General features: G+C 44.9%; 2 protein-coding genes across 5 annotated transcripts in view; both read right to left on the reverse strand.

Moving 5' to 3' along the window:
• LOC114243933 (uncharacterized) overlaps window positions 1-14,254 on the reverse strand; it is a 463,932-nt gene that overhangs the window by 160,494 nt on the left and 289,184 nt on the right. The gene's annotated exons all lie outside the window — the stretch shown is intronic.
• LOC149499828 (uncharacterized) lies at window positions 1,142-3,124 on the reverse strand. The gene has a single exon (XM_089738462.1). It carries the CDS (start codon window positions 2,966-2,968, stop codon window positions 2,156-2,158), a length of 813 nt encoding a protein of 270 aa, XP_089594588.1. The 5' UTR covers window positions 2,969-3,124; the 3' UTR covers window positions 1,142-2,155.

The raw sequence follows: 14,254 nt of genomic DNA on the forward strand, positions 1-14,254 counted from the left end.
TTTGCTCGTTGGCATTTAATACAACTTTTTGCCCATTTACTGACGTCTACATTCATATTAACCCAGAAAAATCTTTCCTTCACCAATTTTTTAGAGGTTCGAATTCCTGGGTGACTCAAATTATGCACTGAATCGAATGCTAAACGTCTATACTGTTCTGGTATATACGGTCTAATTTTGTCCGTTGAGGTTTCACATACTATGGGAATATTACAATCTGACAACAATATTTCCTTGAATTTGTACTGGTTACTTGACCTGCTACGTAACTCAATAAGTTGCTCGTCGTTAGCTTGTGAGAGTGCGATGTCAGTAAAATTCAAGACCGTGGGGCAACTAACTGTTTCTACACGCGATAGTGCATCTGCGACAATATTCTTATCGCCGTCTATGTACCTAATATCTGACGTGAACTCACTAATAAATAAGAGTTGTCTGATGCGACGCGGTAGCTCATTGTTTCCTCCTATTTTAGAAAATGCAAATGTTAACGGCTTGTGATCCGTATATATAATTAAGTTATGACCTTCTACCATATTTCTAAAATATTTTATAGCTGAAAATACTGCTAACAGTTCCCTATCGTAGGTACTGTATTTGGTCTCCGCTGTGGTCATTTTCTTGGAAAAATAACCTAGTGGTTTCCACGTGTTATTAACGAACTGTTGCAACACCGCACCCACACACGTACTCGACGCATCGGTCATAAGTGCAAGTGCGGCATCAGGTTTCGGATACGACAGCGTAGCTGCATTCTGTAAATTATTTTTGCATTCTAAAAATGCTTTGTTTGCATTGTCCGTCCATTTGATTATAGACTTATCGTTTTTCTTTGAATTTATTAAATATTTATTAAGTTCTGCTTGATATTCTACGGCATGCGGCATATGCAATCTGTAAAAATTGACCATGCCTAAAAATCTACGAAGTTGTTGAACGGTTTCAGGTTTCGGGAATTTTTCAATTGCGTCTACTTTATCTTTCAAAGGTCGTATACCTTCTGTTGATACTTCAAAACCCAAAAATTCTATCTTAGGCTGACCGAAACAGCACTTGTGTAAATTTATAGTAATACCAAACTTGTTGAAGCGTTCAAAAACTTCACGCAAATGTTTTTTATGAGTGCTTAAATCTTCACTTGCAATTATGACGTCATCGATATAACCATACAAAAAATCTAGACCTTCTAACACTGTGTGATTCATAAACCGTTGAAAGGTTTGTGCGGCATTGCGCAAGCCGAACGGCATACGCGGAAACTCAAAAAGTCCGAAAGGTGTGATCACTGCTGTCTTCTCCACATCCTCAGGCGCTACCATAATAAAATGATAGGCCCTATTTATATCAATCCGTGAAAAGTACTTTTTATTATGTAATAAGTAAGTGAAGTCATGCAACCTCGGTATCGGATATCTATCCGGTTGCGTCACAGCATTAAGTGCTCTATAGTCACCGCATGGGCGAATTTGTCCGTCCTTTTTAGGTACCACATGCAGAGGGCTTGCCCATGCACTTTTCGACGGTTTACAAATGCCTAGCTCTAGCATAATTTTAAATTCTTCTTTAACCTTCGCGTATCGGTGCGGTGGCAACGGCCTCGCCTTAGCGTGGACAGGCGGGCCCGTGGTAATAATTTCATGGTAGACCGCATGTTTGGGCGGTTCCTTGAATGATATTGGCTTGGTAATATCAGGATACTCGGCCAACAACTGGTAAAATGGATGTGTCACGTCTACCGTTTTTACTGATTGTTCGTTAGTGTTGACAATCCCAGTAAAAATGTTCAACTTTGTGACATCATCAAAAAGCTTACGTGTACTTAAATCTACGATTAACTTAAAATGTACTAAAAAATCGGCACCTATGATCGGCTGTCGTACGTCAGCTATTACAAAAGCCCAGCGAAATGCTCTACGTAACCCTAAATCTAGTAATAAAGTTTTTAGTCCATAAGTTCTTATCATAGTTCCATTGGCCGCATATAATGTATAGTCTGTACACTCACTGCTAACGTTTTTTTGCACTTTACTACGTGGCAATACCGAAATATTCGCACCAGTGTCTATTAAAAAACGTAATCCACTACAACGGTCCGTAACACTTAGGCGGTAATTTGTTCCGCTGCAGACTTCCGCCAGTGATGACTGCGCGGTGGTTAGTTTCCCTGCTTCTTCTCCCAGGCGCAAGGCTCTACACACCGGTGTGCTTTTTCCTTATATTTGTAATGGTAAAAGCATACCCAATCCTCGCTTGCTGGAGTACGACGAGGAGTACGTCCTCTTCGTCCGCGGGACGCTGACCTTCCATCTCGGGAATAGTTCCGGTGAAAGAATGGTCTGGAAGCTCTTCCTGCACCTTCGATCTTGCTTAACCGGACATTTATCTTGGCTATCTCGGCAGCCATTGCTGAGTCCACTTGACTGGAGCTGGTGACTTCAGCGACGCCGTTAGTAGGTTTCATATTCTCCATAACTTTATCGGCGATCGTTGCCAAGGTCGAAATATCTTTGGTATCCGTCACGGCTAATACTGCGCGTGCAGCGGCTGGCAGATGATTTTGCCACAAAACCGTAAGCGTTTCATCCGTGATCTTATCTCGTGCCAGCTCCTTCATTCTTCTCAGGAGTTGCGATGGTCTTTGGTCACCTAAATCCATTTCTCCTATTAACTTTTGTATTTGTCGATTTTCTGACTCCTCGTATATTACGAGAAGTCTTCTCTTAAGGGCTTCGTATTTTCCTTCTTCTGGGGGTTTTAATAAAATATCTGTTACCTGCTCTATCACTTGCTTCCCCAGCTTAGCAATGACAATATGATATTTTGCTATATCTGCCAAGTGTTGGGACTGTAGTACGGCTTCGACTTGTATAAACCACAATCGGGGCTGATCCTGCCAAAAATCAGGAATTCTAGCTGCCACTGACACTGCTAACACGCCCGTATCCGTCTTAAATCCTTCCTCAGCCATGGTGAAATAATTTTTTAAATGTAAATTGCACAATCTAACAGTTTCAGTTTTTCACCTTAAAACACGTAATGTCTTTCACTATAAATTGTTACAGTTTATCACCACTATAATCACGCCTCAGTCACGTCGTCAGCAAATCACGTCGGGGTCACCAAAGTGGAGTCTGTGCTTATATAGAGCGTGTGTGGTATTATGTGGTGATAATTATTAATAAGGCAAGACAGTTTGCAACCTGTTTATTGTGCGACGACTCGACACAGACTGTCGAAGCTAAGCCCGCTACACAATCGTTTAAATAAATAGAACCGTTGATAAACTAAATTTACTTAGTTGATTTCTCAACACATCGGAATTCTCTTTTCAATTATCTAGATAGCGATTTTATTCTCGAAATAAGAAGAGCATTGAACAAAAAATATCCTGAATAGTACCTAGGCATCGATCACTGTGCCGTGTGCATTTGTTTCGAGGTTGTTTTGCGTCATTTGTTTCCATTTCCTCGGGAGCTGTCCTGGTAAATCGGACATTCTTATTCTGAACGAGCGCCTTTCTGCGTTCCCCGAAATATATAGGTCTTTCATTGTCATTCCCAGTTGTTTTTATATTTTATAAATGCTTTTTTTTTTAATAAAATTGTTGCCAGAGAAACTATATTTGAAAGACGAGAATAGACATTGCTGTAGATGCCTGTAACTGGCTTAAAGCTTCAATGTTTTGTGTGTATTGCTCTTGGTGTGTCTAAATAAATAAATAAATCGACAAGTACATGGAATAATAACATTGTAACTCAGTTTTAGCTAAATATGAGTTACAATCAAAAGGTGTGGTGGGATGGTAAGGCGAAAACTAGTGGGTTTTAACTTTAATACCAAAATCTTTTTGAAAAAAAGAAAATACTCTAGCATCGCTTTGTTTTACTTAAGCTGGTTGTCTTAGAGGGCTATGCCAGCCTCAACGAGTGAGATAGCATCGTAATGACAACTAATCACTATAGGAACACATCAACCTCCGGTGATTTATCACCGAACTGCACCCTGGACGAGCCCCCCAAAAAGATTTGGGACTGTAAGGAAAAAGTAGTGGATTTTAACTATGACACCAAAATCTTTATTAAAAAAAAATATGTGTGGTGTCGTGGGACACCGAATAGGAACGATGTTCCTTATTATAAAAATATTAATTTTAAGTTCTATTCGAGGTATAAAGAAAATAAAACTGGAGGTTTCGCAACAACCCACGGTAATTCGGTAACGTGCGAACTTATTGTGGTATACTTCATTCACGGTTGTTTGCATAAGAGTTAGTATGTTGCGCAAACGAACGCTCTGAGATCGTGGTCAACGAATGATAAAAAAATATGTTATTTTTTGTACGTTATTTCAAAGTTAAGTCGTACACTGTGTGCATTACTAATAAAAATCTTACGTTACGGACGTTTTTTCCCGATTAGGGTACCCATCCGCATCGTCCCATAAGGAACTTTGTTCCAAAACTCACTCTACTACACTAAATAACAACTAATCACTGTATATACTTCTTATTCATTGCATTGCACGTGTCGAAATAATCATATTTGAATTCAGTGCAAGTGATGCTTTGAACATAATATCATATGAACGGTTTGAGATAAGTTGAATAGCCGAAGAATTCATTATTATAAATGTGTTGTTGCAAGCATAACAAAATGCCAATTTAAAATGATGATAATCTTTATTTACGAGGAAATTGGTCGTAATGTTACAAGTAAAATCATTGTTTAGTGATTTGCGTCTTTCAGGATTTTTTGGTTCACTTTAAATGTGCATAAGTGAAAAAATTGTCAGAGTTTATTGAGAAAATGTGGAATGAGAATCTTTAAATAATGTAAACAAATACTATTGCTAAGCAAATACAGAGCTTTATTACTAAAAAGAAAGAGTCGTAAGACCTTTAAATTGAACGCAACAGCAGCAAGTTTTACTGAAACATTTTAGTTCTACCACCAAAAAGTTATACATCTAATGAAGATTCAACAAATTCTCGCCGGTTTTGTCCGTGGAAACTCAATGATTCATATTTCAAGCGTCATTGTGAGTTCCGAAGAAATACAGCCTTAAAATTCTCTAGGGAACGCAATATTGTGGAGAGATGGAAAATATTGTGGCAGTTTGAGCGAAATTTTAAGACTGGTCCGACGAATTTAAGAGGATTTTGTTTTTGTCATTCTTACAATGCTAATACAAGCTCGAAATAATGCCAGAATAGTATGTATATGAACATAGATTTTGAAATGGGTGAAATAGTTAATAAATAAATAGGTATATATCATATACGCGGGTGGGTACCACCGCCCTGCCTATTTCTGCCGTGAAGCAGTAATGCGTTTCGGTTTGAAGGGTGGGGCAGCCGTTGTAACTATACTGAGACCTTAGAACTTACATCTCAAGGTGGGTGGCGCATCTACGTTGTAGATGTCTATAGGCTCCAGTAACCACTTAGCACCAGGTGGGCTGTGAGCTCGTCCAACCATCTAAGCAATAAAAAAAAAAGTTGAGGTTTGCTAGTAAACGAGTATAAGTTTTATTAGATTATGTTCACAAATTTAACGTTCGTGACTAGCGGTCTTTTACAATATTATCCAATCTATTTTTTGTTTATCCAGTTCAGTAGATGGTTATTATGACAGATTCTAGATAACTTCACGCAGTTTTGTATATTGACTATAAATAATGGAAATATCTCTCATTTGATAAATATTGAGAGAATTAAAAATCACTGGTAAGTAGTAGCAGATACATAACTACAACTTTTTATTATATTAACGTGAATTTAGTTATTATTTGGAATTTCGATATTACCAAAGCGAAGGACTGGCTGTTTCGAAGTACTTTTTCTCTTAAAATTTGAATAGTTTTTTATTTAAATGACCTTATAGTATTTTTTTCAACTTTCATGGGTAGTCATCATCAAAACTAGTTGTAGGACTAGAACTACCTTAATTTTATTTTTTCTACCTATTGAATATTTTACAGTTTTCATGGATACTCACAACCAAGGTATCATTTGTCTACATTTGAATATCATCACTATCTAATTCAATGATCTTGTTCATGTTTAAGACTTTTTGATATCTACTTACGGCACTTATCTTAATACCTTAAGGTCAATCGTAGGTAAAGCTATCAACTATGTTCATATTTGGGTAACTGGAATTCATTGATATATGAAACATCTTATCAATCACCTACCATTGCATAACATATTCTACACAGGCCTCATCGACTAAGTTGTCTTCATGAGGACAGCATTTTACTGCTCGGTAACTTAATGTATTAGCTTCCATGATGTAGACAATAAACACAATCCTGCACCCGGGATATCCGGCTCATTCGTCAGACCCTATCTCCGAGCCGGATTATCATTTTTCACTCGTACACGCGATATTTTCTCCTTTTCAATTAGTATTCGTTGCGATATATCTCTTGAAAGGCAGCCTTTTGTTTTTTCTTCGTACGTTTTGTTTTTTCAAAATCTCATTATAGCAAATGCCTCTGATAGTATATTTAATTGGTAAAAGGATATCCGGTAAAGGATATCCGGTAAAGGATATCCGGCTATTAATTAAGGAATATGTCTGAGTGACAGCGGCATCATGGCGACTATCACAACTCCCACGTCTTTACGTAATAATAGTACACTACGACACAAAATATTTCAAGTATCGAGGTATCGCTATTGTTTGCCCAGGCACTACTTAAAGAATATGGTAAAAAATAGTATCTTCGCTTTGTTATTCTATCTTTTTTCTCTAGGCCCCTGCCAAGTCCTACCTTCCGAGAAAACTTAGTGTATATTATGGAATTACACAGGTTGAAACCCCTTTCCTGTGTTTTTCTTCCACAAAGCCAAAAATTATTCCTGTCTGGAAGGAAGGTTACCAGTTATTCTTATACAACTTTGATTACGAGTCAGTATTTTGGGATCTGGACTGATAAAAAAATATATGACTTAAACCAACAGACAACGGTCAAATCAATAGTGAATTAACGAATTTTGAATACGCAGAAATCAGCTTAGTTCACGAGCACCATTTAATTGTAGCGGAACAATATTATTAGGTATTAATAGAATTTCCAAACCATTTCAACAAAATGCTGGTCCCACGTTGTTTCCAAAATTAACGAATTATTGTCGACATTTTTGACGTGTCAACATCTTATAATTCGATGGAGCCGGCTGCACGCACGAAAAAACATGACTCTTTTTTTTATTTTTATTTCCTACCTATGCTGATAGCCTTGGGAGGCTATTTCAGCTTCGCCCTAACGTTAGTAGGTGAGCTCGCGGGGCTCAACCGGAGAGTTGCTAACACTGACCCTAGCAAGAGCAGTGCTTCGCAGAATCTACCACCGGATCGGAAACGCGACCCACTGAGAAGATCCGGCGAGAAACTCAGTGGGCTGTGTCTATGGGTTAGTTCGCTCGTCGAGCCCTTCGTCGCAAGCGACGGGTTCGACGAGGACGGTGACCGGTGCTTGTGGTGCCTAAAAGTACCGTTAATGGATCAGGAGGATCCTTAATGACGTGCATTGGGCGACGTCGACGGTTTACCATTCGGTCTACTGGGTCGGGTATGTAGTTTCCAGCGGCTACGATGAGAGGGTTCTCATGTCGTGCCGCCTTCTCAAAATGGCGCAGCGATGCCGACTGTAGGTACTTACTAACTGAGTCGAGCTCCGGGTCATCGTGAAGATCCACGTTCCTCAGGAACCATGGTGCTCCGACGGCTATCCTGCAGAATCGGGATTGAATAAAATAAAGGGATTTCAAGTGGGTGCGGGCTACGTGAGCGAACACTACGCTTGCATACGTCATGACGGGGCGTATACAAGTTTTGTAGAGAGTTACCTTATTACGGAGGGACAGTTTGCTTCGACTACAAAGCATTGGATAGAGTCGTCCTAGAATAAACGCGGCGCGGTCGCGTACCGTTTTTATATGGGGACGGAATGTCATCCCTCTGTCGAGGGTGACGCCTAGATATTTGACCTTCGAGACCCACGGTATGGGCTGGCCAAAGAGAGTGATGGGACTAACGGCGGAGGTGTTTGCGCGCCTACTACGGAGTGGGATGCTCGAAGTGATGTTCGGAGGGCGACCCCTTTTGAAGAGCACCGCTGCACTTTTCGTGGGGTTGATGTCTATTCGCCACTTCCGGAACCACTGTCCCATGGTGGCTACTGCGATCTGGAGTCGCCGATGAAGCAGCGACATCTTCCTACACGAGTAGTAGATAGCCGTGTCATCGGCGAAGAGCGCTAGATGGGTCTCCGGAGACCGGGGTATATCATTGATATACAAACTAAATAATAACGGAGAGAGCGCGGAGCCTTGCGGGACTCCGGCGGTCAGTTGACGGGGACGAGAACGAGTTCCGTCTACTCGATATCGAAACGAACGGTTCGACAAGAAGTCTCGTATGATGAGCACGAGTCTGTCTGGCACTCCCATGTTGTACAGTTTGTAAATTAAACCGTTGTGCCAGACTTTGTCGAACGCCTTCGCGATGTCGAAGAAGAGGGCGCCGGTCAGGATTTGTTTACGCCTATTTAGTCCTATCAGAATGTGCTCCGTGAGGCGGTGCACTTGTTGTACGCACGAGTGTTTAGAGCGGAATCCGAACTGTTCGTCTATGAGAATTTTGTTCGCGGTAACAAAATCCCAGAGGCGTTTCCTAAGGAGCCGTTCGTAAATTTTTCCTATCGTCGAGAGGAGACTAATCGGACGGTAACTAGAAGTTTCGTTTGTCGGTTTGCCCGGCTTATGTATACCGATAACGTCCGCTTCTTTCCACACCGCGGGAAAGATGCAGTGCGTCATAGCGGCATTTAAAATTGTAGCCAACATTGCTATCAGTTGGACTGGCAAGAGTTTTAGCGCGCGGTTGTGGATGCCGTCGGAGCCGGGTGCCTTCCTAGGTTGGAGGTTGTGGATCGCGTCTCTAACTTCGTCAGTGGCAATGGGGGGTAACGCGTCCGAGGGCGGCAGGGAAGCTCTGCGCTCGACCTCCCTGTCGACTAACTCGGTGTGTTCGGGGTCCGCGTGTTGAGTGCTGGTGGTGCACTGCTCTTGCAGTGCATCGGCCAGCAGCTCAGCCTTGTCATCGTCATCGAATGCCGGTGGTTGGCCTGAAGGGCGTATGAGGGGAGGCATAGTAGCGGTAGTTTCGGATTTGAGAGTCCTAGCTAGTCGCCAGTATGCTTGGTGGGAGGGCGCGAGTTGTTCTAGATAACTATGCCAATTATCGTTACGCGCGTCGCTTAAGCGGGAGCGGACTTCGCGTTGTAGACGACGCATCTGAATCCGGTTTGAATGCGTGGGAAGACGATCGTAGGCCCGGATTGCCGCGTTCCTAACTCTTAAGAGATTCCTAAGATCGGGGGACAGTCTGATGCGGTGGAAGCTGTCCTCCACATCGACTTCTTTTGAAGATCTAATGATCGCGGAAGAGATGTGATCGGTAATGATGTTTATGGATTCGACGGTGTCCTCGGGGATGGATTCGAATCCGGGCCGCAAGGGAGGATTGGCGGAGCGGCGTCGGCTAGGCACGTGCCCAGCTTATTCCAATCCACCATGGTCCTCGTAACAGTGACTGGGTTGTGAGGGCGACCGAGCTGCATAACGACAGGTCGGTGGTCTGAGTCGAGCTCTGACATTGCTTCGATGGAACGCAAGCGCAGAGTTACGTTCCTAAGCAATGCCAGGTCTATAGTGCTCGGACGGAGCGCGATGTTATACGGATAACATGTTGGAGTTGGGGGACCGACTATTTCAAAGGTGAGGTCGTCTATAAACGCGTCGAGACGCCTACCGTTAACGTTTGTACGATGGCAGTTCCACCTAGTGTGGTGGCAATTTAAATCGCCTGCCAGGATGACGGAGTCTCCCATGCCGAACAGTGACTCGATGTCACTGCTGCTCAGGAGGGGCTTGTCCGGGGGGAGATAAACGGATGCGATGACGATCGGCTGGTGTCCCGTCAGCGAGATACGGCACACTGACGCCTCGATATTTAAGAGCGAGGGAGTATCGAGAGGGACAACGTGCAGGGCCCGTCTATAGTAAATGGCAGTCCCGCCTTTGGAGGCGGTGAGTCTGTCATTCCTAACCATGACGTAGTTCGCGACTTTCGGGTCGCGACGCGAGGGCTTCAGACAGGTCTCCTGCACTAACAAGATATCTATAAGATTGTCGCGGAGGAATTCGAAAATTTGATCGCGTTGCCGCGCGAGTCCGTTAGCATTGTAGAATGCTAACGTAAGGGAATACGGTTTTTCTCTACCTTTTTGCGCCATTGGTTACCGGTAAAGATTTACAAAGTGCGGGGCACGGACTCGTATACGTCCATGTGGTCGAACGCGGCCGCGAGCCGCTGTTCGGTGGTCACCGACCTACGGATAGCGTCTGCGAACGATCGCAGACGGTCGAAGTTGACCGCAGTGACGAAGTCGCGCACGAGCGCGAAGTCGTTGGCGGCAGAGGGTTGCGGGGGACGGTACGCGGGCGCGGGGCGAGGTGCGAGCAGGGGCTGGGGCGCGGGGCGTGTCGCGAGCGGGGGCGGGGGTGCGGTTTGCGTTCCCGCCTTCGTATACGGCAGCGGTTTTTTCCACGCCGAGACCGTGGGAACTGCAGCCGGCACGAAGGCGGGTTTCGGCACTGAAGGCGCCGAAGTCTTTGGGCCGACGGTTCGGGGGGCTGGGTGGGTCGGACGTTTACGCGGAGCCCTAGGGCATCCACGGTAGTTCGCGGGGTGCCCTTGCTTAAGGCATAGGACACAGCTTGGAGGTTCGGTCGCGGTTTCCCTAACTCGCGAGCAATCTAATGTGGCGTGATCGCCGAGGCACTTTACGCAGCGGGGGCGCGCGTGGCAATTACGAGCCGAGTGGCCGTAAAGCTGGCATCTGTAGCACTGCCCGGGAGTACCACGTTTATGGGGGGCTTCGATTGAGATCCCGGATAGGCCGCAAATTGTCGTGAGACATGCGATCTTCTTTTTGGCCTCCGGGGTGGGTTCTAGAGCTACCAGGATCATGTTGTAGGGCTGCTTGCCCCGCCCACTGTGCATCCGGTGCACGCTAACTAACGGGAGGGACTGAGCGGTCAGATCCTCCTTTATGTAATCGATGTCTAACTCCTTGGGGACTCCGCGTATCACTACGCGGAGCTCGCGGTCCTCCTGAAGAGCATAGGTGTGAAAACCTATGTTCTCCTTTCGGAGGTATGAAGAGAGGGCCCTATGGTCGCCCGGCGTTGCGACCTTTATCTGAATCCCATGCGCGACGTTACGCGCATGGGTGTAATTAATTTTGTTGGCCTGAAGGGCCTGGGACACGCGATTCCACGCTGTTTTCTCTTGAAGTATCAGCGGGGGCGGGGCAGCTACTTTAGGAGCGGGCGCGGGCTTGGGACGCGGCGGCGGGGTTACGCGGCGAGCGGAGTCCGACTCCGGTGTCACGACTACCTGCGGGCGGGAGGCGGTCGCGGATTTAGTTTGCTTCGTCGTGGAGCTCCGGGACTCCACGGCGCGAGTACGCTTTTTGCCGCGCGTTACGGTTTGGAACCCATCCGAAGTTCCAGGCTGAGGGCTTGACGCGGATTCGAAATCCATCTCCGATTCGGTATCGGAGCCTGAACTCGAAACGATCGAGGTCGCGACGGACGAAGCGCGCGATGACGTAATCGACGCGGGCGCGGGGGTGGGGGTAGCGTTAGGCGCTATGTGAGTCGCATCGTTGGAACGTGCGCTCGAACTTGACGCGGCGGCGGGGGGCGCGCGGCGTGCCTCCGAGGCACGTTTGAGATACGCGGCGACGGACGCGGGGGGGGGAGGGATTGCCACGAGAGGCCCTAAATTCGAGATACTCGGCCCTAATTGACGGGTACCTATCCCGAAGGAACCCGACAATATCACTAGCACTTTCACTGTCTTCCATTGTCTTCTTGCCCGGGGGGGGCGGCCCCGGGACTTTTGTTGAACTCGCCGAAAGGCGAGGCCCCGGATAGGATTTGTAACCCCCCTGTGCTGCAGGACAGCAAGGAGCAGGGGGGGGGAATGCCTATGCCGTGAAAACGGCAATCGGCGGGGAAAAGGAAAGGAACCCGCTCGGGCTGTATAATGCTACAGCAGGCAGAATCGCGAGCGGGGGTCTAGTCTTGAAAAAGACTGTTGTTTTGGGAAGGGTTAGGAAATCGCTAGCCTGTGAGTGCCACAGGAAGCCTGATCGTAGCGATTGGTTTTGTCTTGAAAAAGACAGTTGGTAAAGGGTGGGTTCGCGGTTACAATATTTTAGCGCACAAAAATGGACTCCGAGACGCAAATCGCAAGCGACCAACGGATCGGCACGTCCGCACTACCGAATTGTAAGCACGATGTATTCACGGTCACTACACTGTCGAGCACAACTGTGAGTTCAGAGACGCAGCTCGCAAGCGGGCCACGGATCGGAAAGCACGTCCGCGCACGACCGAGTCGTGTGCGAGAATGAACATGACTCATTGAGGCGTTCCATTTAAGTCTTGAAGTGCAAGCGAGAGCGCGCAACGAGCGACAAAGAGGCACAATCAGCCTCCGCGTTCGGCAGCGTTCGACATCTGTCTCTCTCTTACATGAGTGAGCGATACATCCGCTTGGACAGCTGCTATACAATAATACATTTACATGTTTTCATCAAGTATGAAGTTCAGTGAAAAGTGAATGTGGTGTCAATTGTTTATAGCAACGATAATTGCGATAATTGAAAAATGAAACCATTCCATCATTACTTTCTTATGACGTTGTCACGTTCAACTATCGTCAGTAAATCGACTTTACAGACAACCGATTTTGTTAAAGCTATGTTTTACGATTCGAAGGGAACCATCAAAACGAGGTATGTACCACACAAATGAGTAAACGAATTTCTGTATTGTTGAATTCAATCCCAAACCAATGCTGCGTGGCGATCCCAAGCAATCTGTTTGCAAAAAAGCAAAATAACCCGACATCAGCGTACTTTATATGGCGTCGTTTACCTTGCTTCATGTGACACACTTTCGTTTCTATTCCTTTGACCACAATAAAATTAGGCGAGAGTATCTGACTCTTAAAATAATCATCGCAATTTTAAGACTGAAGAATTCGATTCTGTTCTTTCTGATAAAATTGCGTATGTGCTTAAGATCTTTATTTTGTATTTTTCTTAAATATGTCGGAGACGGTCATTAGTTTGGTAGCTAAACGAAACGGAGCACGATTCCCGAGAGATGGCAGCACGATTGCGGTATTGTTGGAACTTGGCTAACTTCGTGCTACGGCAGAGCCTAGCCGATGGAAGCACATAGACGCCATCACACTTACCAACCAGCTTTCTTGAAGAGCGGTGCTACCGTCCTAAGAATTTTCATTCGTTTTCGTTTGCTAACGTCAAGAGAAGATCTCTAAATTGTTCTAAGACAACAAACGTGATTGGTGTATTCAATATTTCTCGATCGCCCTATTCATCCCTACCATGTCTGACAATGGTGTTAATAATTGTGGCTTCTCCGACAAATATATATTAAAAACTAATATTGTGAAGACTGCTCCTAGTAATCAATGGAAATTTTATTTTGCTTAGGCAAATGTGTCCATCACTTCGCTTTCCCCCCTTTGCCTTTTCATGAGTTCTGTCTCATGTGAGGTTTGGACGTTGGTTGTTGAGCGACAGGAGGTTTTAGTCGGTTCGACTCCGACATGCTCCGCCCGCCGTCCCCAGTGGAGGGCGGAAGTCCGGCGATTTCCTCCTGACCAAAAAAAAAAAAAAAAGGCAAATGTGTCCATACTATTGAAAGTTTGCACAATCTTATCAATTTCTGCGTCTATTATTTCTGATATTTATCCCCTGTCGCACAATTTATTTGTTTATTGCGTAGATGCTTGAATGGGCTCGCGGCGTATCTGGTGTTAAGTGGTTATTGGTTATTAGTAGAAAAAAAACACATGCTAACCTACTCGAATGAGGTGAAAGCATAACAATTTTTGTTTACGAGCTGCAGGAGGATTCAAGCATTCAAGTCGGAAGTAACATTTCGATCAAATTCTAAATCAAGTCTTCTGTAAATTCAACGGTATTGTACCAAAAGCCCAGAACCCCTAAAATGGATGGTTAGATGAGGTGTGAGGCACATGTGTTTTCTGTTTCTCTTTATAAGTTATGGACGCCTGGTACCGAAGGAATTTTTTGTGTAGAATTTGACAAATCTTCTAGCTCACTGAAACCGGGTTTT

Source organism: Bombyx mandarina, chromosome 25, assembly GCF_030267445.1.
Source record: "Bombyx mandarina strain Sakado chromosome 25, ASM3026744v2".
Lineage (NCBI taxonomy): Eukaryota > Metazoa > Arthropoda > Insecta > Lepidoptera > Bombycidae > Bombyx > Bombyx mandarina.

Excerpts from the sequence above, each read along its gene's own strand:
- LOC149499828 (XM_089738462.1), bottom strand. The coding sequence starts at position 2,968 with ATGGCTGAGGAAGGATTTAAGACGGATACGGGCGTGTTAGCAGTGTCA.